The following is a 24,506-nucleotide window of genomic DNA, read 5'->3' as shown; positions in this document are numbered from 1 at the left end:
TCTTTCAATGCACCCCCACCAAGCTCAGTAACTCGGTGGTCTGTTCCACGCTGCGCTCTCTTCTCCCCTATGAGTTGATCAGAAGGCAAAAGGCCACTAGACGATCTCTGGTGTCTGAACGGGCGTATTACGTGTGCGTGTGCCCTGGAGATGCTCAGAGGCCTCCATGTAACACATGCGACCCGAATGAACCTCTGCCTACTGCGCGTCTTTCTGCCACTACAGAGCTCTTTTCAATGGACGGCTCCACACTCCACACCAGTGCACTCATAACTATTCACAATAGACACCCGGCTAGAAGTGCATCAATCAGCCACAACATTAAAGCCACCTGACAAATGCTGTGTCGGTCTCCCTCATGCCACCAACACAGCTCCCACCCGTCGACATCCCACAGCACAGAACACCCCACAGATGCTCAGTTGGGAATTTGGAGTCCAAGTCAATACCTTGAACTCTTTGTCATGTTCCTCAAACCATTCCTGAGCAGTTTTTTGTCAGTGTGGAAGGTCACTGTATCCTGCTGTAAAAGACCACGCCAATGAATGAAAGGGTGTATCTGATCTTCAGCAATCTTTAGGTTGGTGGTACAAGTAAAAGGGACATCCACATGAAGATCTACATGTAGTTATTACAATGAATATCACGCCAACTTCAGACAACTCAGTGACGCGACCTGCAACGACCACACAGGATCGGTCACTGCAGCAATTCGGGTCACTGAGCAATGGAAGGACACCAGAATACCTACAGAAAGCTGACATGGGAACAAAGTGAATGGTGCTGAGACCACCACTGCTGAGTTACCCCCTTCAGACAAATCAAGTATCTACAAACAAATTTCGTATCTATCTATCTATCTAATCCACCAGATCCCACCATTACAGCAATTTATGACAATGAAATGGTAGATTCTTCACAGCTCTTCTCATCTCAGTCACACAGAAAGCTCATGTGTCTTTTTAAAGCTCTCTACAATCCATCATCATCTCTCTACATGTGAAGCTGACGACCACAACAAATCCCTCAGCCTGCAAAGCTCTTCCAAAAAAAAGTCTTCAGCTGAGCTGCTTATCCTCTCTTTTCAACCTGACATTCTGCCTTTTTTCTCATTTCCTCTCATTTATATGTCATTGGTTCTTTTTAAACCAAAAAGGGAAACCATAAGTCCCTGTAATAAAGACAAAAAAGAAGATTTCACAGTTGTTCGAAGATATTGTCCAAGGGATATTAGAGTGCTTTGAAGGAAATGTGAATTCAGCCCTGGATGAGAAATAATACGGCTCTGTATATTTGCATTTACCTGCAGACCACGTTTGCCTTGCTCCCCTTTTGGTCCAGTAACATCGTTATGAGATCCAGGATCACCCTGGGAGAAAAATCAAAAAAACAATCAATAGACAGTCATGGAAGACATGATAGATAGATAGATAGATAGATAGATAGATAGATAGATAGATAGATAGATAGATAGATAGATAGATAGATAGATAGATAGATAGATAGATAGATAGATAGATAGATAGATAGATAGATAGATAGATAGATAGATAGATAGATAGATAGATATGAAAGGCGCTATACAATAGATAGATAGATAGATAGATAGATAGATAGATAGATAGATAGATAGATAGATAGATAGATAGATAGATAGATAGATAGATAGATAGATATGAAAGGCGCTATACAATAGATAGATAGATAGATAGATAGATAGATAGATAGATAGATAGATAGATATGAAAGGCACTATATAATAGATAGATAGATATGAAAGGCACTATACAATAGATAGATAGATAGATAGATAGATAGATAGATAGATAGATAGATAGATAGATAATTTAAACAGACCTTTATTAACAATTATAACACAACTGCAGTCAAATTAACAACCAAAATTCAACAACATTTAAAAGCAATTTTTTTCTACTCATACTTTAGTACCAGACATTCATTATCCATGGAACATAAAACATCATTTACAGTCCAGATTTCTCTAAATACATCTAATTGATTGATTAGTTTAAAATATGCAAATTCAATCTTCAATCTCCTTTGAAGGAGGACCTTAAACATTAATAGAGCATCAGTGGTTTTCAGATCTTTATCTCTATTTCTTCTTGTTTTTAAAGTTGCCCTCTTGGCCTGGCCTAACAAAAAATTGCAAAGTAAACATTCTCTTTTACGAATTCTTGACACCGACATTCCAAAAATATAAATGAGTTCATTAAATACAATTCCCAAATCCATCAACAATAAAGCAAGGAAATTCAGCAATGGTTGTAATCTGGTACAATACAGAAATAAATGATAAATTGTTTCTTTCTGAAGGCAAAATGGACACTGATCTGTTGCGCTGGCGCCAATGGTTTTTAAGAATGAATTGGTGGCTACTGCTACATGTAGAATCCTCCACTGCAGGTCCCCAACTCTTTTCTCAATGGGAGGTTTATATAAAGTCCTCCATACTGGAGATGTCGTGTCATGCAGACACAGAGTGTTAGATAGATAGATAGATAGATAGATAGATAGATAGATAGATAGATAGATAGATAGATAGATAGATAGATAGATAGATAGATAGATAGATAGATAGATAGATAGATAGATAGATAGATTTTAAAAATAAACTTTATTTAGCACAATAACAAAAACATGAACACAGTAAAATGCAGTTAATAAACATGTTGCATTACTCCACTACTATTGCCCCGTACACGCCTTCTACTCCACACCTAATATTACAGAATTTCCATAATACATAAGTAATTCATCATTTGTTCATTACACCACTACTCCCTGTATATGCCTCCTAATCCACACATAAATATAAATAATTGTCCCTAATAAGTACACATTTCATAATCAGTTTACTCCCCCTGTACTCGTCTCCTACTCTGTACATCACACTCCATTATACACACAGCACTGTATTCCTCAGGACGTCTCCTGTTCTATGCTTACAACCATCCAGTATTTAAATATTGTGAAGGACATTTGGAGAAGTCACCACCCGGTCACCAACTTGTCCCTCTCAACAGAACATAAAACACCCCTAAGCCCCCATAAATCACAGAAGATCTGCATGTCTCCAATGAGGTGGTGGTAAGTGAATTCCAGTTTCAATCGGCACTTCACCAGCACTTTAAACATCAGGAGCACATCGGTGGTCTTTGAGGTTTTCTCTTTGTTCCTCCTGGTTTTGAGGATTGAGAGTTTTGCTTGGCCCAGAAGATAATTGCCCAGCACACACTTGTTTCTCTGTCTCAGAGTATACTTAACACCAAAAATAAAGCAAACAGGTGACAATGACAGTCCTATTCTATCAAAGAGAGTCTTGAGAAATGTAAAAAATGGTTCGAGCCTTTTGCAGTTAAAAAAAAGGTGAAAGACAGTTTCTCGCTGTTGACAAAACAGACAACAGTCTGATGTTTCCGGTGAAATAATCGATAAGAAGGAGTTGGTGGCGAGAGCCCCATGAAGAATCCTCCATTGTAGGTCGCCAATTCTTTTTTGCAGTGGGTGTTTGTAAAAAGTTCTCCACGCTGGAATTTCATTCACTCCAACATGCAGTTCTTGTCTCCACCGTGTGTCTGGCAAGTCTCTAAGAAATCTGTAGAAAGTCACCTTAACACACACCTGGTAGAGCTCATTTTTTCCCATCGTATTAAACTGCTTGTCTGTTAAGTTGCCAAATCTCAGAATGGAGCCCGGCTGGTCGGTGCAGTCTGTGACGTTGGGCTTGACTTGAATGACGAGCTCCTTCACATCTGAGTTGAAGATCGGATTGTCTGGAGAGACGCTCTGGCACAGTGACCCTGCACCTAAGGTGACTAAGGCCTCCTTAAACTGAAAAAGAAGATGTTGTCAATCTCCACCTCTTCCAGAAGAATTCAAAAACTTCAATGAAGCGGACATCTTTTAGTAGACTGTTATTGAAGTGCCAGTATGACGGAAAGGAAGATTGAAATGGAAGAGAAACTTTGAGAAGGACACGACTGTGATCAGAGAAGCCAGAAGGATGAATGGAGCAGTTCGCTATAAGATTGCTGTGGTGATTCAAACAATACACCCTGTCTAGTCGCGCCATGGAGATCGAGCCCACCGAACCCTTCACCCACGTGTACTGGTGAATTCCTGGGTGTAATGCCCTCCAGACATCAAAAAGGTCGGCCTTACTGAGGACTGACTTCAAGTGAGCCGCGGAGCTGGGGTGAGGCACCAGGCCATTTCTATCTAACATGGCATCATCGGTGCAGTTAAAATCCCCCCCACACAAAAACAAGATCTTCATCTTTGCACTGCAAAAGCAAGTCATGGAGCAATGAGAAAAACTGCAAACGCTCTATGCCTTCATTGGGTGCATAAACATTTATAAAGACCCACGTTGTGCCCGCTAAGCTGGTTTCCACTTTCAGCAGTCTGCCTTTAACCACCTCTGTCACGCTAGTCGAGTCGGGCGAGAAAAAAGTAGAAAAGAGAATGGCGACCCCGGCACTAACACTTGACCCATGACTCAAAAACACCTGCCCTTGCCACCCTCTGTGCCAGTCTGCTTGGTTAGCAGGGTCTGTGTGAGTTTCTTGTAAAAACACAACACCAAGCTGCTTATTAAACAGATAATCAAACACGGCGACCCGCTTGTTGTCATGTCGACATCCATTGATGTTAAGAGTGCCAAAGTTACACAAAGGCATCAAAAAGCAAAAAAGAAAAGCAGTCACCAAAAACAACTTTAAAAAAAGACATGGAAGGACGTGTCCAGCAGCGCATCATACTGGCTTGGGATTTAAGGAGCGTTTCACTCTGCTCATAACATTTTTCAGCCGCAGCGCTTCAGTTCTTTTAAGGCCTAAAACTGTAGCCTGGCGTAGGACCCCCTTTAGCTGAGCTCAAAAACAGTTGAAGATCAGGGAAATGGTGACTAACATTCACACCCCTCTTGCCCTCAATAAATTTCACGAAGCGGATTATGCTGTCGTTACTGTAGCCACCACGGAAGCTCAGCTGAGGTGACAGACTGGACTTCACTGATGTCAGCCTGACTCGTTGTACCCGTGTCTGCGGGCACCTCAGGCTCATCCTGAACATTCACAGAGTCGTCAGCTGCGGAGACTGAGCTCTCAGTTTTATTGTGCTTAACAGCAGCTCCGCTATATGCGGACACGTCTTTCCTTTTTCTTGTCACGGGCTTTACCCGCTCTGTCTCATCCTCCATTTCTTGAACAGCACTCTCGCTGTTATCCGCTGGGGTGCTCATCTTATCGATCGCACCTTCAGCCCTAACATTCTCCTCAACCCCTCGTATCTGTTGTATAGATTCTGCGTCTATGATCTCAGCGCTGGGCAGAGCCTCGTCATCATGTACGGCAGCCACACTCACAGGCTGCTCAGCGCTGCCACTCGTGTGTGCAGAATTAACAGTAAAATCGTCCGTAGACATTGATCCGGCCTCGGCCGCAGCGTCCTTCTCTGGGGCGCTCTCACCACTCTGCGAGTCTGTAATTGCGGGCTCGGGCTCTGCCACAGCCGCCGGCTCAGCTGCACGTTCAGATAAAGAACTGCTCTGATCCTGCACACTCTGACCAGGACCCTCCATTAAATCCTCCTCCACATCAGAAAAAATGATGGAAGACTCACTGCCTTCATCGTCATATAATATCGAGTAGTCCTCACGGGTACTTTTTGAAACTACGGGTACTTCTGAGTCTGCTGTTACCTCAGAGCGCTTACACTGGTTAGCCTTGTGCCCCACTTGTCCGCACTTAAAACATTTCATGGACTCTGATGATACAAACACCACATAATCAAACCCATCCACTCTGAATTTGAGAGCCACATCGAGTTCACCCTGTAAGTCGTTTAAAATCATGTGAACTTGTCTCCTGAAAGAGACGACATGCTTTAAGTCGGGTGATCGACAGCCCAAGGGAATCATTGAAACTTTCGATATGATCTGCCCATATCTTTCAAGTTCTTTAATAAGAATACCATTTTTTAGAAACGGGGGAGCATTTGAAATAATCACTCTCCGTGCAGGAGTAGAAAGAGGCAAAACAGAAATTAACGTGCCATGAATAATCACACCATTTTGGACAAGAGCATGGACCAAACTCTCATCATTTAGAAAAACAACAACAGTTTTATTCATTCGAGACGCTGAACGGACATTTTTGCAGCAGATTAACTTGCCGACTTCCACTACGCACGTCTCAACAGAGACCATCGGATCAACCAGCAACTTCACGCCATGCCTGCGTGTTAAGTTTTCAAAATTGCACGGCATCAAGCCAGGCGGCGTTTGTCTCGGCGCGGCCATTACGGCCACGCCGCAAATACAATACTGGGGCCAATAAGAAAAACAATATGTAGACAGCAAAAGAACCACTACACTTTAGAAAAAACAAAAATGATAAAGATTAGGAAAAAGAATAGGAATACTCACAAGACGACTCCGCACACCACCACCTCCCGCCAGCAACCCACAGACACGCCCACGACAGACCTACGTAATCAAACCACAGACGGACAGCGAAACAGCATAGAGATAGATAGATAGATAGATAGATAGATAGATAGATAGATAGATAGATAGATAGATAGATAGATGTGAAAGGTGCTATACGATAGATAGATAGATAGATAGATAGATAGATAGATAGATAGATAGATAGATAGATAGATAGATATATAGATAGATAGATAGATAGATAGATAGATAGATAGATGTGAAAGGTGCTATACGATAGATAGATAGATAGATAGATAGATAGATAGATAGATAGATAGATAGATAGATAGATGTGAAAGGTGCTATACGATAGATAGATAGATAGATAGAGATAGATAGATAGATAGATAGATAGATAGATAGATAGATAGATAGATAGATAGATAGATAGATAGATAGATAGATAGATAGATAGATAGATAGATAGATAGATAGATAGATAGATAGATAGATAGATGTGAAGGTGCTATACGATAGATAGATAGATAGACTAGATAGATAGATAGATAGATAGATAGATAGATAGATAGATAGATGTGAAAGGTGCTATACGATAGATAGATAGATAGATAGATAGATAGATAGATAGATAGCTAGATAGATAGATAGATAGATAGATGTGAAAGGTGCTATACGATAGATAGATAGATAGATAGATAGATAGATAGATAGATAGATAGATAGATAGATAGATAGATAGATAGATAGATAGATAGATAGATAGATGGATGGATGTGAAAGGTGCTATACGATAGATAGATGTCTTGTCCTCTTTTCTAAAAAGGGTGAACCTGGCATTCCCGGTCTCAAAGGTGCACCTGGGACAGCTAGACGCCGAGGAGTTCAGATGAGATTTTGAGCTTTCGGTTTTCATTTTCTGATTTCACATCTCTGTGTAGATTGAGGTTATTTGTTAAAATGTGATAGATAGATAGATAGATAGATAGATAGATAGATAGATAGATAGATAGATAGATAGATAGATAGATAGATAGATAGATAGATAGATGTGAAGGACACTATATAATAATGATAGATGTGAAAGGCACTATATAATAATGATAGATAGATGTGAAAGGCACTATATAATAATGAAAGATAGATAGATAGATGTGAAAGGCACTATATAATAATGATAGATGTGAAAGGCACTATATAATAATGATAGATAGATAGATAGATAGATAGATACGAAAGGCACTATATGACTTTTGCTTGAATTTGTATTATTTGCACTAAATCCATTGCCTCGTGATATTAACATCCCTTCAATGATTTTTCTGCTGAACAATCACATCCGTGTTTTTGGTCATTTTAGTGTGGATGGAGATACATTTGTAAATGATTTGAAAATGCTTGTGTGTCTGATGAATGTTGTTTTCATTTAAAATGCAGTTTTCACATGAAGATGTATGACTGTGGACGTAACCTCAGCCTTGGTCGCTCTCGTCTGGATTGTCTCTTGTGCTGCTATGTCTTTTGTTTGTAATATGAAGATCAAAACTGACCCAGAACATTCTCTTCCAGTCCGACTTGTAAATTCTGTAACACCAGGCAGCGCAGAATGAAGAGCGCTCTGCTGTTTAACCCTAATTCACCCTTTCTCACTGTTTTTTTTTTTTTTACCAGCTAATAAATGGGGCAGTCACTTGGGGACCCCAGCACCTTGAAATTAGGCAGGGTGTTAGTACGGTAGATCATGGCTGTTACATTCAGATGAGTTCATGGAGACATGGTTGGAAAGTTAAGGGAAGACTTCACATAAATGTTAGAAAGTTTTACTTCATGAATCACAGACACATGGAATATAAAACCAAGTCAAGTGGTGAAACGGAGGACCTTCAAATCTCCACCTGATGCTTTGGAGAATCTAGTGGAGCAGGACTGGCGAGTTTGTTGGGGTGAACGGTCGCGTCTCGTCCCAGTTGCCCTAATGTGTCTGTATTCTCTTTTGTTGCAGTGCATTGTGCAGTTGGTAGAATCTGTGACTGGCATTTTATAGGTAAGCAAGTTGAAAACTTGATTAAAAAGCTCAAGAGAGTGATGTTAATGGAGGTCTGGTTATCCTGTTCTCTGTTCACAGGGCTAGACCTCAGTTCTTTGGTAAGGAGAATTTACATTAGCTTGACTTTCTGTATGCAGCGCCCTCCACATTTTTTGGTACAAAGACACACATTTTTTTCCTTGATTCCCCGTCTGCTCCACAGTTTAAAATGACAAATCAAACAATTCAGACATTGTGATTAAAGTGCACATTTCAGACTTTCATTTTAGGGGATTTGCAGACATGTCGGTCACAACCCTTTTTCCGCACAGTCTCCCCCCTTTCAGGGTCCCATAATGTTTGCCACACAGCAATGGCAGGTCTATTAAAGCCGTTGTCATATTTAGCTCTTTGTCGCATGTCCCTCACATACATCTGAGGGTCTTCTCTGGTGATGCTCTGCCAAGCCTCTCATGCAGCCATCTTGAGCTACTGCTTGTTTCAGGGGGCTTGTTTTCTCTTCAGCATATGGAAGGCCTGCCCAGTTGGATTGCTATCTGGTAACTGGCTTGGCCATTCAAGAATTATCCATTTTTTAGCTTTGATAAACTCCCTGTGTGTCCTCAGCAGTCTGTTTGGCTCGTTATCTTGTGTAGGATGAAGTGCCATCCATTGAGTTTGGAGACGTTTACTGGAACTCAAGCAGATCAGATGTTTCTACACATCTCAGAATTCACTGTGCCACTGCTGTCAGCAGTTCCATCATCAATGAAGAGAAGTGTGCCCGGACCTGTGGCAGCCATACATGCCCAAGTCATAACACCCCCAACACTACCATGTTTAACAGATGAGGTGGTCTTCTTTGGATCTTGGGCAGTTCCTTGTCGTCTCGACACTTTGCTCTTGCCATCACTCTGATGAGGTTCATCTTTGTCTCGCCTGTCCACAAGACTTTTTCCCAGAATTCTGCAGGCTCTCTGACGTCCTTTTTCACAAACTGTAATCTGCCCTCCTGTGTTTGTGCTCTCCATCTTGCAGTGTGGCCTCTGTGTTTGTGTTCATGAAGTTCAGTCATCTCTGACACACACACATCGGCCCACTGAGGCCTAATTTTGGTCTGTCGCCCAGACGTTTGGGGCTTTTTCTTGACCATAGTGAGGATTTTTCTGTCTTCAGCAGTGGAGGTCTTCCTTGGCCTACCAGTCCCTTTGTGATTCCTGAGCTCACCAGTGTGTTCTTTCTTTTCAGTCATCCTAAGGTGTCAATGATGTCTCCTAAGGTTTCATCCTTGTTTTTCAGCCTCATCTTTGACTTAAATTGGCACAGCACTTGTCCTCATGTTGAACAATGGCAGCTACAGACTCCAAAGGGTAGAAGCAGGCTAAGGTAACTTATGAAGCCATGAAACCCACCTGAGGAATCACAAACACCTGTCATGCCAATTGGTGCCCTGAAATGGGGGGACTGTGTAGAGAAAGTGTTGTGTGACTGAAATGTCTGCAAATCCCCTTAAATGAGAGTCTGCCATGTGTACTTTAATTGCGTCTGAATTGTTTAATTTGTAATCTTAAACTGTGGAGCAGAAGGGCAAATTAATGAAAAATGTCTTTGTCTGAGATGTTATGGAGAGCTCAGTATTTAATTGATTCCAGTCTTGTAGTTTGCTTTCTTTGATGCAAGTGATTATGGGTATTAACGTCATGAGACTGTGTACTTAGCTGTTATGCTATTATAAATGTAAATCTAAAGGCGTATTCACTCAGGAATGCAGTACATGAATAACCTGAATTAGGCTGAACATCGGATCAAATGACCGTTTCAACACATTTAAAAAGAACTAATCCCCGATTCATTGGGCAGATGATGTTGGACCAAAGTGCTTTCCAGTGTTGTTATACAGAATTCCAGTCGTAACATACTTTGATTTCAAGGCACCTAAAATTTGGAACGATGAACCCGTCCACTCACACTGACAGATCTATATCTGTCTAGGATTTCAAAAGATCTCTGAAGAGGCTTTTATTTCATATGCTTTTCTGATGACTGAACTTTACAGACCTGAAAAAGTGTGGCTCCTTATTTTCACTTTACGCTAGGACTCAAATGTCTGGTGTGGTTCTGAAACGTTTATGTCTGTTTCTCATAAACGTTCAGCTCCCATGCTGCCCTCCTCTTTGTTACGCTGTGACAGGTTACACAACTTGTGACTGTTTTTCAGCCCATTCACTCAGTCATCAGTCTGTCCATCCATTTATCCATTTTTTTACTCCATCATAGGTTTGTAGAGAACCACAGATATCCCAGGGAAGTCGTAAGGGAATGCCAGCACACCATATGACTTATACTGAACCTCACTCAATCATACCAGGGTGACCTTGAGTCACCATTTAACCTTTCACCTCTCAGGGAACACTCAAAACAAAACAAATCCTTATCAAGGGTATGCAGGTGACCCTAGATGTCTGAGGAGTTCGACCTTTAGGCCTTAGGTGTCCAAGGAGTCTAATCTATAAAGAATGAGAGGACCTAGAGCAGCCCCCCTCATTAGAACATTAGAAATATCTACATAAGAACAGGCCATTAAGCCCAATAAAGCTCTCCAGTCCTATCCACTTAATTTGTACAAAATAACATCAAGTCGGTTTTGAAAGTCCCTAAAGTCCTACTGTCCACCACACTACTTGGTCACTTATTCCAAGTGTCTGTGGTTCTCTGTGTGAAGAAAAACTTCCTGATGTTGGTATGAAATTTACCCTTCACAAGTTTCCAGTTGTGTCTCATGTTCTTGATGACCTCATTTTAAAGTCACTGTCTCGATCAACTGGACTAATTCCCTTCATAATTTTAATCACTTCAATTAGGTCTCCTCTTAAACTTCTTCTGCTTAAACTTTAAAGGATCAGCTTTTTTTTTATCTTTCCTCTTAATTCATCCCCCTGTAGCCCTGAATCAGCTGGTTGTTCTTCTCTGGATCTTTTTCTAGTGCTGCTATGTCCTTTTTGTAGCCTGGAGACCAAAACTACACTCAGGACTCCAGATGAGGCCTCACCAGTGTGTTTATAATGGTTGAGCAGAACCTCCTGTGACTTGTACTCCACACATCAAGGCGCTTATATAACCTGACATTCTATTAGCCTTCTTCATGGCTTCTGAACACCGTCTGGCAGTTGACAGTGTTGAATCCATGATGACTCCTAATCCCTTCTTATAAGGTGTCCTTTTGATTTTCAGACCTACCATTGTGTATTCAAACCTCACAGATTTCTTCCTTTGTGTAATTCTTTACATTTACTTGACATTAAATTTCCTCTGCCACAAGTCTGCTCAAGCCTGTATGCTATTCAAGTCCCTTTGTGATGATTCAACGGATTCCAAGTTATCTGGCAATCCACCTAGCTTGGTATCATCTGCAAACTTCACCAGCTTGTTACTTATATTCCTATCTAAATCATTTCTATATATTACAAATAGCAGCGGCCCCAGCACTGCTCCTTAAGATCAGCCAATTCTGATGAGGTTCCTCACACCATCAACCTCTACTTCCTGTGTCTGAGCCAATTCTGCACTCACCTACACCCCACACCCTGAACTGATGCTTCTTTTAGATTGATGCCCAACCTCTCATGTGGCACCTCATCAAATGTTTTCTGAAAGTCCAGATAAATAATCTCATCTGCTCCACTTTGATTTTATCCTTTTGTTGCTTCCTCATAGAATTCCAGCATGTTAGTAAAACACGACCTCCCTCTTCTGAACTCCCATGCTGATTGTTCCTAATAACTTCTGTCCTTGCCAGACGTTGCTCAGTCTTATCCTAAATAATTCCTTACATTAATTTTTCTGTGATGCCTGTTAAGCTTACTGGCCTATAGTTGCTTGGATCTGACCAGTTAATATAATGAGATAATATTTTCCATTTTCCAGTGCTTCAGAATGTCCCCAGTATGTAGTGACTGCCTAAAAATATTCATCAAGGATATATATTTGCACTTGCTAACCTCTTTAAGAACCCGAGGATAAATATTATCTGGTCCTGGTGATTTGTTTGATTTCAGCCTATTTAATCTGAGCAGCTCTTCTCCCTCTACAATTTCCAAATCCTTCAGGTTCTCCTTAGTTGTCCCTGTTACTGCTGGGAGGTTATCCACTTCCTCACATGAGAAAACCTCAGAAAATGTCAAGTTTAGAGCGTCCTCTGTTTCACTGTCTGTATCTTTTAATTCCCTTGATACACTTCACCTCCTCCTTGACTGTTCTTTTACTACTAAGATACTGAAAGAATCTCTTTGGGTCGTCTTTCACCTTATCTGCTGTATTCCTCTCCAACTGTCTTTTAGCCTCCCTGATATTCTTCTTAATAGTTGCTCTCATGTCCTCATATGCCCTACAATTCACCTTGGACTTATTAGTCTTATGTCTTATTCATTTTGGTTTCCTTTGCAGCTTCTTTTTAACTCCTTACTTACCCACTGTGGAGTTTTTTTTTTAAATTCCTACTAATTCCAAATTTAGGTATGTACTAGTTCTGCATTGTAAAATATTAAAACATTTTTAAACCTCTTCCATTACTCATTGACTGTCTCCACACTTAAAAGTTTATTCCAGTCTATCCTCCTTAGACTTTGCCACATCTGCTCAAAATCTGCCCTACCAAAGCTGAATAGTTTTAGTCTTAGAATTCACACTCCTCCAAAAACACTGAGAATTTTATTAAATTATGGTCAAGTGACCCTAGTGGTCCAATCAGCTCTACACCCTCAATACCATCCTAATTATTGCAAAATACTAAATCTAGACAAGCTTCACCGTGTGTTGGTGTGTTAAAAACACTCACTGATTATTTCTCAAAACTCCTGTTCTTGTGCTCTGCTATTTGAAAAGTTATCCCCCTTAATAATTAGGTAGTTAAAGTCTCCCAAGACTAGAATATTCCCTGTGAACTTGCTTTTTTAATATTACTAAAAAGATAGGTGTTGAAATGACTGTCTGCATTGGGGGTTCTGTAGCACACTCCTAAAAATAAGGTCTCTTTCCCTAATGGCTTTTTAGATGAATTCAGACGTCCTCACTAAGATAGGGAGCACCATTCAACTGAAGAAGACCTACATTTGAATTCTACTTTACATAAATGGCAACCCCTCTTCCTTTTTTATCTATCCTCCCTAAAAAAATGTGTACCCTTCTATGTTCCAGCCAGAAAGACAATTGGTCTCAGAACAGCTGTTTGATGAATCGTGAAAAACAATGGGAGAAATTCTGTGACATGAATCTACTGGTTAGTAATGTCTTCTAGATTTATGAATATCAATGTTATTTCAATTGTTTCTGAAGGAAATATGTTTTTTCATCTAGCATAACATGGAGAATCATTTTGCATGTTGAAAATAAGTGTTTCAAAATATTGAAATGAATCACACTTTTATTTTCAAATTTACCAAAGATCATTTAGTTTTTGGATGGCCATCACTATTTTATGAATTTGTTGCAACACGCATTTGAGTTTGCTAGGGGTGGACCCCTGGAGGTCCCTATGTTGTCATGAAGGCCAGAGATTCACATTGTCCAACTTATGAATTCCTCAAAAGCTTTAATTCTGTGCATGTTATCTTGAGTTTATTTTTGGTTTCAACCTTGTTTTGTTTGTTTGATTTTCTTACCGATTCTCCCCTTGTTTTTAGTTGCTATGAATAATAGGTTAGCTTTAATAATTCTTACTGGATGTGTCTCCAATGTCCCCTTCCCAGACTTTGTGCAAATTCTCTTCACATTCCTGTGGTGCCACAACAGTAAGGTAGCCCTACAGTGGTGTTTTTTGGAAGGACTTCCTCTGCCCATACCAGTTTCACAGACCATAGAGGGACTTTTGGTGTAGCGACACAAGTCAGGCATTGTCAGAAATAGAGATGAATTTGTTAAAAAGGAGGGGATCAAAAGATGAAATGTTGCAAAAACCGATACCAGGGTTCAATACCTCTAATGTGAAGCCTATCTTTTGCCAGGATCCTAAAAAGTACACAGAAATTGTAATCGTTAAATTGTAACATAACATTCTTTAAAGAAAGTCAGAACTGAAAATCAGTGCCAAAGGAGTAGAGTCTCATACTGAATAGTACAATCCGTAATCTTGGATAACTAAGAGATCTTCATACCATCAAAATACTGACGTTATGCATCATGCACTCCTGGTTATGATCAAGTTTCTTTAAAAATTGTTTCTATCTGATGATTGCTTTTCTAAAATAGCTTTTTCTGATGATATAATAAATCATTGTAGGTGTCATTTCTGGGGTTTATGCGCTTAGGAACTGAAGTCTGCGGTTATCTTCGTGACTGGAAGCCTTTGTTTTGAAAATGACTTTGATGTAACAATCTTTCTGGATGCCATTTTGTTTAAACTGTGTGGCGGCATTTGTGTGGTATCAGTTGTCCTGGTGACGTTTCCTAGGTTGCTAGAGGCATTGTCTCTGGAGTCATGACATCGAGTAATCGGCAAAGAGTTAAAAGTTTGTCTCAACAGCTATTTTGTATCCGAGATTGGACCGAGACCCCGTGACTCACTCTATGTTTGATTACGGCTTTATTCAAACCAAAAGCGCTGCTATCTTGACTCTGATTTTTGGTTCATGATTTGGCTCTGGCGTTCTCTCTTTTTGACTTTTGGTTTTGACCCTCGCTTTGTCTTGACTCTATTCTTTCTCCTGTGGCTTCACTCCCATTTTTTGAACTGACTAGTGTTTTTACAGGCCGTACACTGCTGGGTATCTCCGCACAGCCACACACTGACAATGGGGACACAAAAACTGTCCCACAATCGACACAGATTTAGGGAAACAATAATGGGGTTGTGTTAAGCAAGTAAATTATTTCAAACCTAAGAAAACCAAACTAAACCTGGAAATGAATGTTAGATTTGGTTTCGCCAATGTACAGAAAACATAAGCAGAGCCCAAAATAAGCATAAGGGATGCAAGAAAATGTGATAAAAAATTTGAAATGACACCAAATCATAACATTCTGATTCAGTGGTTCCACAGCAGAGCTGGTTCTGCTGGATCAGGATTTCAAGCTGGCCATCTTTAAATCAGTGAAGACACTCAAAATTGGGGTCACACTTTTGAAAACTTTCTGAAAACGTGTCTTCACCTTGTCATGATGGGTTATTGAGTGCAGATTGATGGGCAAATTTGGCAGGTTTACCCAAATTTAATTTTAATCACAATAAAAGTGTCTAGAAAGTGAAGGGGTCTGAAGACTTTCTGTGTGCGTATTTGCTGTTTAATTTTTTTTTTTGTTATTTTCGATTTGTTACTTTTTTTGCTTCTGCATAATTTCTTTAAGGTTAGTTTAGGTTTGCTTATTATTTTTTTTAATCTATGAATGATGTCTTTAAATGTTCTATCAGTCCTTGGATTCTGTAGGTGTCACTGCTGCTGGTCCTCTCTCTGCCTTTATATTGAGGTCACAAAGAGGGTCCCAGCAGTGGATCATTGAGTTTTGCTTAGAGATTTTTGTAAGTATTGCTTTTGAGGAAGAAAAAACATTGTTAACTGTAATGATTATAAATATTCCCAACTATGATGATGCAGGAGTCTGATTATTTAATGTGCACATTTTATGTGCAAAGCGGGGAACTGAGGAAGAAAAAACATTATTAACTGTAGTGATTATAAGTATTTAACTCACAAATACCAAGGACTGTATTTTGTATTAATCATGCTGCAGAGAGCTATATGATTTATTATTTCTATATAATTTGTTCTTGGTATTTGTGAGATAAATACTTCTAATCATTACAGTTAATAATGCTTTTTCTTCCTCACTTTCTTTTGATTTTTCTATTTCTTGATATTGTTGCCTCTGTTTTTATGATTGCAGTTTCTGGATTGCGTATTAGGACCTTTAAAGGCAAACCCTACTTGCCCTTAATTTGCCTTAACTACTTTTTGTGTGTTTTCACTTTATTTAAGCAAATTCTTAATTTATAAAAAGCTTTTAAAACCAGTGGCACATTTTTTGGGCCTTTGTAGGCCACACGTTGCTTGTGGTAGTTGGGGGCTGGCTGCCTGAGGTAAGACAATTTGTAGACAGACCAGGAAAGGTCCTGGCCTACTGTGTGAACGTTTCATGAGGCCTCTCCACCATTCCTTAGGTTTTATAGGTGGAACCCAAGGAGGTGGGGCCACTTTGATGTCACTACTGCTGGTCCTCCTGGCCTTTGCATTGAAGTCACAGAGAGGGTCCCAGCAGTGGATCACTGAGTTTTGCTTAGAGATTTTTGTAAGTATTGCGTTTTGAGGAAGAAAAAACATTGTTAAGTGTAATGTAGTATTCCCAACTATGATGATGCAGAAGTCTGATTATTTAATGTGCACATTTTATGTGCAAAGGGGGGAACTGAGGAAGAAAAAACATTATTAACTGTAATGATTATAAGTATTTAAGTCACAAATACCAAGGACTGTATTTTGTATTAATCATGCTGCAGAGAGCTATATGATTTATTATTTCTATATGATTTGTTCTTGGTATTTGTGAGTTACTTATCATTACAGCTAATAATGTTTTTTCTTCCTCACTTTCTTTTGATTTTTCTATTTCTTGATATTTTTGCTTCTGTTTTTACGATTGCAGTTTCTAGATTGTGTATTAGGACCTGATTGTCTCAGGTTGCCCTTTCAAGGCAAATCCTGCTTGCCCTTAATTTGCCTTAGCTACATTTTGTGTGTTTTCACTTTATTTAAGCAAATTCTTAATTTATAAAAAGCTTTTAAAACCAGTGCCACATTTTTTGGGCCTTTGTAGGCCACACGTTGCTTATGGTAGTTGGGGGATGGCTGCCTGGGGTAAGGCAATTCGTAGACAGACCAGAAAAGGTCTTGGCCTACTATGTGAACGCTTTATGAGGCCTCTCCACCATTCCTTAGGTTTTGTAGGTGGAACCCAAGGAGGTGGGGCCACTTTGATGTCACTGCTGCTGGTCCTCCTGGCCTTTGCATTGAAGTCACAGAGAGGGTCTCAGCAGTGGATCATTGAGTTTTGCCTGGAACATTTTTTGTAAAGTATTGCTTTCTTTTCATTTTTTTTTTGATTTCTTGATATTTTTGCTTCTGTTTTTGTGGTTACCATTTCTGGGTTACATATTGGGACTTGTTTGCCTTGGATTGCCTTTTTAAGGCAAATCCTATTTGCCCTTAACCCCTTGTTGCCAAAATGTATTTATAAATTATATAAAAAAAGAAATAAAAAAGAAATTATTTCTGTTTTTTGCTGTCAAGCAGATGCTAAATTCATTGGAGATTGTTAATTTGAATATAGCGCTTACAGTACAATAAATAGACATTTAGCTATAATGCAAATTAGCGACATTAGGCATAATTGGGCATTCAGGCCAGAAGCGGTCTGAAGCAATTTTGTGACAATCGTCTACAAGGGTTTGCCTTATCTACTTTTTTGTGTGATTTAACTTTTATTATTATTAATTTATAAAAAATCATTTGTGGGATTTGTCTCATAAAGCCATACTGTAAATTTTATGGTTCCTCACTCTTGTAAGAGATTTTGAACTTTTAAAACCAGCACCCCATTTTTGGGCCTGTGTAGGCCACAGATTGCGTGTTGTAGTTGGGGCCTGGCTGCCTGGGGTAAGGCAGGTCACAAAAGGTCCTGGCCTGCTCTTTGGATCTTTCATGGCACCTCTCACCCTTTCGACTATGTTTATGACTCCATTAGACAGCAACCCCTCTCTGTAGTGTCCTGCCACCCTGGGCTGTGTAGGTGCCATACCAGGATGTTATGTAGGGGGTGAGGATGTGAACCATACAAGTTTATGAGAACAAATGGTGAATTCAGAGATATCTTTAGAGTACGGAGTTGGTGACAAAAGTTGAAATGTGCGGTGCCCACTTATTGAAGAGTACGATCTTCATTTCAGTAAAAATATTAAATTGTTAACTGTCGTATGTCTGTTAAAATCTTTTTTCTTTTAAATCTGTTCTGTTTCTGGGTTAAGCTGAATAAATAGACAGCAGGGTAAATGCAGCTGTATAAAGTTCAATGTTTAACGGCTCAGCAGGAATTTGATTACATTTCACTAAAAAGGGCCGCCATGTAACTGAACTTTGGATAGAAACAGAACTTCGTATGACATGAACTGATGTGGGCCTGTAAAGACTTGTGTAGTTTGGATTAAAATCAGACATGTTGGCCATACCTCGAGTTCTGTGCATGTGTCCCAGTGATGCGCATAGAATTACAAATACAGTGGAACCCCGGTTTACAAGCAGCTCGGTATACGAGTAATTCGGTTTACGAGCCGCGATCCGAGCAAAATTTCTGCCCGGTGTACGAGGCTTGCCCGTTTTACGAGCCGAGCTCCGAAACGTCACTGCTAGTTTCCACTTCGCCTTTCTTACCCGGAAACCTCTACCCCTTCTACCCAGAGCCATATCATACATATTGGGCATTAACCATGTCTTCAAAGAAGGTAGGAAGTGGAAAGGACAACAGCAAGAAGAAAAGGATGCTGTCAGTCGAGTTGAAGCAGGAAATTATAGAAAAGCATGAGAGAGGTGTGCGTGTGATGGAACTCGCCAAAATTTACGACTGCAGTACGTCCACGATATGCACAATACTAAAGCAAAAGGAGACCATAAAGAGTGTAAAAGTAGCAAAAGGCATGACCGTAATTACACAGCAAAGGTCGGCTATCCACGAACAAATGGAAAACCTGCTGTTATTGTGGATAAAAGAGAAAGAGTTGGCAGGAGATATACTTACTGAAACAGTCATAAGCGAGAAAGCTCGCATCATTTACAATGACCTGAAGCAGAAAGAACCATCCACATCTATGGATGTAGTAGAACCAGAATTCAAGGCTAGTCATTCACTCTGTCGTAAGACATGGCGAGGCAGCAAGTGCAGACCAGAAGGCAGCTGGCGAGTTCATCACACGTTTCGCGCAGCTCATCGAGGCAGAATGTTACATCCCCCAGCAAGTTTTTAATTGCGACGAGACGGGGCTTTTTTGGAAGAAATGCCCCCGCAGGACGTACATCACAGCAGAGGAGACGAAGATGCCAGGACATAAGCCGATGAAGGACCGCCTCACCCTTGCATTGTGTGCAAATGCTAGCGGTGACTTTAAAGTGAAGCCACTGCTAGTCTATCATTCAGAGAATCCTCGAGCCTTTAAGACTCACAGGATTCTTAAAGAAAAACTGCAAGTGATGTGGCGCGCCAATCCAAAGGCATGGGTTACGCGGCAGTTCTTCATCGACTGGGTAAATCTCTGCTTTGGACCTGCGGTGAAGAAGTATCTTCAAGAAAACAAACTGCCTCTGCAAGCGTTACCTCGTCCTCGACAATGCTCCAGCCCACCCGCCCGGTCTCCAAGACAACATCCGGGAAGAATATCAATTCATAAAAGTCCTCTACCTCCCACCCAACACGACTTCAATCCTGCAACCGATGGATCAGCAGGTCATTTCCAATTTCAAAAAGCTCTACACGAAGCATCTGTTCAAACGATGCTTCGATGTGACAGAAAATACGGAGCTAACACTCCGAGAGTTTTGGAAAGAACATTTCAACATCGTGCAATGCCTACGCATGATTGACCTGGCGTGGAAAGAAGTGACCAGAAGAACACTGAATTCTGCATGGAAGAAGTTATGGCCTGATGCAGTTGCAGCGAGGGACTTTGAAGGATTTGGTCTTGATACCGAGACCGAGACCGAGACCAACGTGCCCCGACATAGATCCAGTGCATGAAATCGTGTCCCCTCGGCAAGTCGATGGGTCTGCAGGTTGACGAGGGTGATATCAACGAGCTTGTCGAGGAACATGAGGAGGAACTCTCAACACAGGAGTTGCTTGAGCTGCAGGACATGCAACGTACAGAGGCTCTGCAAGAGATCAGCGGTAGTGAGGAGGAAGTCGAGACAGAGAAAATTTCGACAAGTGAAATTAAAGAAGTGCTGGGAATGTGGGAGAAGGTTACAAGTTTCATTGAAAAGAAACATCCAGAAAAAGTTGCAACTAGTCGTTCTGCAGCAAATTATGATGACACCTGCTTGGCTCACTTCCGTAAGCTTTTAAAAAGCAGGCAAAAGCAAACGTTGTTGCATAGGTATCTTTGTACTAAAACTGAAACTGCTATAAGTGAAGGTGCCGAAAGTGCAGCCAAAAAGGCAAAAACATGATTAGCATAAAAAAAAAATCATACGTACGTAATGTTAAGTGTTAGGCTAAGTTTAAAGTTAAGAAAGTTTATTTTTTTACAATTCATGTACGTACGTACAGTTAAGAAAGTTCAATTTTAGTTTTTTTTGATGTGAAGGTGCCGAAAATGCAGCCAGTCCTCCCTCCCTCCCTCCTCCCTCCCTCTTTCCTCAGCAACTCTCCGTTATCTGCCGCCAAGGTAAGATTACATTTTCTTAAGTTGGTTTATCTTTTATTTAACTATATTTACTAATACATTATTTTGATGTTTGTTTCTTATTTAAAAACATGTTTTTTTTCCATTATTTATGATATTTTGGGGACTTTTTGGGAGGGCTGGAACGGATTAATCTCATTTCCATTATTTTAAATGGGGGAAAATTTGTTCGGTTTACGAGCAGATCGGGTTACGACCTCGGTTCTGGAACGGATTAAACTCGTAACCAGGGGTTCCACTGTACCAAAAATCCTTATTTCTGTCCGCTAAATGATTGAGCCCAAGAAAATTCAAAATGGCATTGTGGGAAACAAAAATATAATAACTATGATTAAAGAAACCAAATGGAAATAACAGCAAAGACAACCCGGAGAATTGTGGCATTGGTCAACAACTTCCAGAGCTTCTTCAGATGGGGTGTTTTGGCCAAAGCCGTCTCGGTAGAAGACTTTTATTTTCCTGATGTTGTCGGCCTCGGTAAAGAGCTTCACAGCAGTTTGGGGTTTGTCCATGGAGTAGACGACAAAGGCAGAGTCATGCAGGTGGAGCAGTGGTAATGCTGCTGCTTTGCAGAAAGGAGATTGTGGATTTGCTTCCTGGGTGGAGAGTGCTTTGAGTAGTGAGAAAGGCGCTATATAAATGTAAAGAATTATTATTATCTGCACGCTGGAAGTCAATAATTCGCATCTTGGTCACAGTTGTCTTCGTCTTATGGTTGACCAGCTTTCTGTCAAACTTCTATTTGATCCTGATGCCTCAGGGAGGGTGCTAAGGAATCAAATGCGACGACTCCACCGGACTGGACTCACTACCTAGTTTGGGAAACCTGAGACTTTTTTTTGGTCATGGATCCCCATTATATCAGGATTTTTAAAATTTTTTTTATCTCCATTCTCCATTAAAAAATGAGATGAAAAATGTTTCTTGGCCATCACTTCAAACAAGACGGGGTGAGTGAGAGATAAAAAACTCTCATTCTTGGCTGGAGGATTCCATTAAAATTCCTGGTTTATGAGGATGGACCATTGCAGACGTTATAAAATTATATGAACGCTTTGGCTGTTAAATAAGAAGAGCAGCTTGAGCCAACAAAAGAAGAAAGACAATATTTGGAAAGCAAAAAGTAAAAACCTGCACAGCAAAAGGCCAAGGAACAGATCGCTGGGTGACTGGCACTGAGCTGGACCAGCCGATACCAAGACTGGCAAATTTCTGCACGCTAGAATTTGAACCACTGGAAAGAGCAAAGCCGCTGAGATTCTCCATTCTGGACAGTGGAATTTTGGGATGAACTTCATCAAAGGTTACACTAACAGAATAAATCTGCTGAGTCGGCTGCCAAGAGCCCATGCACAGTCACGTCTGATGCCAGACTGAAATGGTTTCATCAGGTGATGGGAAGTCAAGTGCTCGGTGAATAACAGAAAAGAAGCAAAAATTAAACATTATTATATTAAATTACTTTCCTGTTTTGTAATTAAGGTACACATAAGTGGCAAGTCCCATAGCAGGTCCGGAAACTCCACTCGTTTGGAGCAAAACCAGCGGCACCTCACTGGGGCACCTGAGGGTAGTGGACGGGTGGTGAGCATCTTACAGATGATCAATAAATTAATTCATCCATCCATCCATTATCCAACACGCTATATCCTAACTACAGGGTCATGGGGGTCTGCTGGAGCCAATCCCAGCCAGCACAGGGCGCAAAGCAGGAAACAAACCCACAGCAGGGCGCCAGCCGACTGCAGGGCACACAAACACACACACCAAGCACACACTAGGGACAATTTAGGTTCCTAACCTGCATGTGTTTGGACTGTGGGAGGAAACCCACGCAGACACAGGGAGGACATGCAAACTCCACGCAGAAGCGAACCCGGGTCTCCGTACTGCGAGGCAATCGCCTTTTTATATTTTATCTATATAGTTTTGGGTTATGTAACACGCCACAATTACAAAAGAACTCATTCCAACAAGGGAGCTAGTGCCCCCTGCTGGATACACCACCTTTAATAAAGGACAACTGTCTATATCAGGGGTGTCGAACTCCAGGCCTGGTGGGCTGCAGTGGCTGCAGGTTTTCATTCTAACCCGTTTCCTAATAAGTGACCAGGTTTCACTGCTAATTAACTCCTTTTCCCTTCATTTTAATAGCCCTGTTTTTAAGGATCCAGTCCTCTGAATTGATTCTTTTCATCATGAAATGGTAGCCAAACAGAAATGAAACATGAAATGAGCTGACATATGACCAGCTAAATTGGGGCTTGAAACTCCAACCAGTTTCTTAATGAGAAGCCGATTCTCGCTGTTAATTAAACTCGTTGTTTAATTCCAACACCTTGTTGCTACTCTCATTCTGCTAGAGCAGACATTTCCAAAGCTGTTGATTTTCTGTTGATCAACCTTACTGAGACCTCCACCTATCTTTATTTCCACATATTGTGTGATGGGCACAGGTTAGTTAGTCATGCGGCGGCTTGTTTTGTGTCTCATTTTTGTTTGGCTGCTAATTAAGGAAAAGAAACAACTAAGGTGCCTGAGTCAAGTTAATTAAAATTAAGGCAAAACAAGTTAATTAGCAGCACAAACTGGTCACTAATTAAGAAGATGGTTAGAATGAAAACCTGCAGCCACTGCGGCCCCTCCAGGCCTGGAGTTCAACACCCCTGGGTCTATATGTCTGTGTATGTGTGTGTCCATCCAGATGCTGTCTCTCTGTCATTCCAACAGATGGTGCATTACAAACATTTGCAGTAATGACAAGTATTACATTTGTCACTTATTGAACTGCAGATTAAACTGCTTTTATGACTCCCATACCAAATGATTTCTGTACTCCATCAAAACATCATACAAGAAAAGGAACAGATAAAATAAAGAACAAAAAAGATTTATGTGCTGCCAAGTAAATAAAAATAATATGTTATTCTGCTGTCGATCGGGTGTTGTGGGGATCGCACTTACAGACTGAGATTGACTGCGGGGCCCCAAAGGTGGGACTTTTTTTTTTTCATTTTCGGGGAGCAATTTGCATAAAGCCCACAGTTTAAAAGGAAAGAGGAGAGCGAAGAAGACGACGGGGAAACGAAGCAGATGAGCAACTGCCTGGGCCACGAGACGAAGTCCAGCAGCTTCTAAAGTCCTGACGGTTAGGAGGAAGGTGGGAATTCTTTTTTTGACTGGTGAATTGATCATATTGGCTCCAGCAGAACCCCCGTGACCCTGTAGTTACAGTGCATCCAGAAAGTATTCCCAGCGCTTCATCACTTTGTCCACATTTTGTTATGTTACAGCCTTATTCCAAAATGGATTCAATTCATTTTTTTCCTCAGAATTCTACACACAACACCCCATAATGACAACGTGAAAAAAAGTTTACTTGAGGATTTTGCAAATTTATTAAAAATAAAAAAACTGAGAAATCCCATGTCCATAAGTATTCACAGCCTTTGCTCAATACTTTGTCGATGCACCTTTGGCAGCAATGCCAGCCTCAAGTCTTGTTGAATATGATGCCACAAGCTTGGCACACCTATCCTTGGCCAGTTTCGCCCATTCCTCTTTGCAGC

General features: G+C 40.7%; 1 protein-coding gene across 1 annotated transcript in view; it reads right to left on the bottom strand.

Annotated features, from left to right (window-relative positions):
* The window catches only part of LOC114663936 (collagen alpha-6(VI) chain-like), a 208,342-nt gene that overhangs the window by 81,675 nt on the left and 102,161 nt on the right, over positions 1 to 24,506 (bottom strand). Inside the window, exon 20 of the mRNA XM_051936116.1 lies at positions 1,304 to 1,369. Within this exon, the coding sequence (XP_051792076.1) occupies positions 1,304 to 1,369 (66 nt within the window). The remainder of the gene's footprint in view (positions 1 to 1,303; positions 1,370 to 24,506) is intronic.

The sequence above is a fragment of the Erpetoichthys calabaricus genome, chromosome 13 (genome assembly GCF_900747795.2).
Source record: "Erpetoichthys calabaricus chromosome 13, fErpCal1.3, whole genome shotgun sequence".
Lineage (NCBI taxonomy): Eukaryota > Metazoa > Chordata > Cladistia > Polypteriformes > Polypteridae > Erpetoichthys > Erpetoichthys calabaricus.
This window is presented reverse-complemented; position numbering and strand designations above follow the sequence as displayed.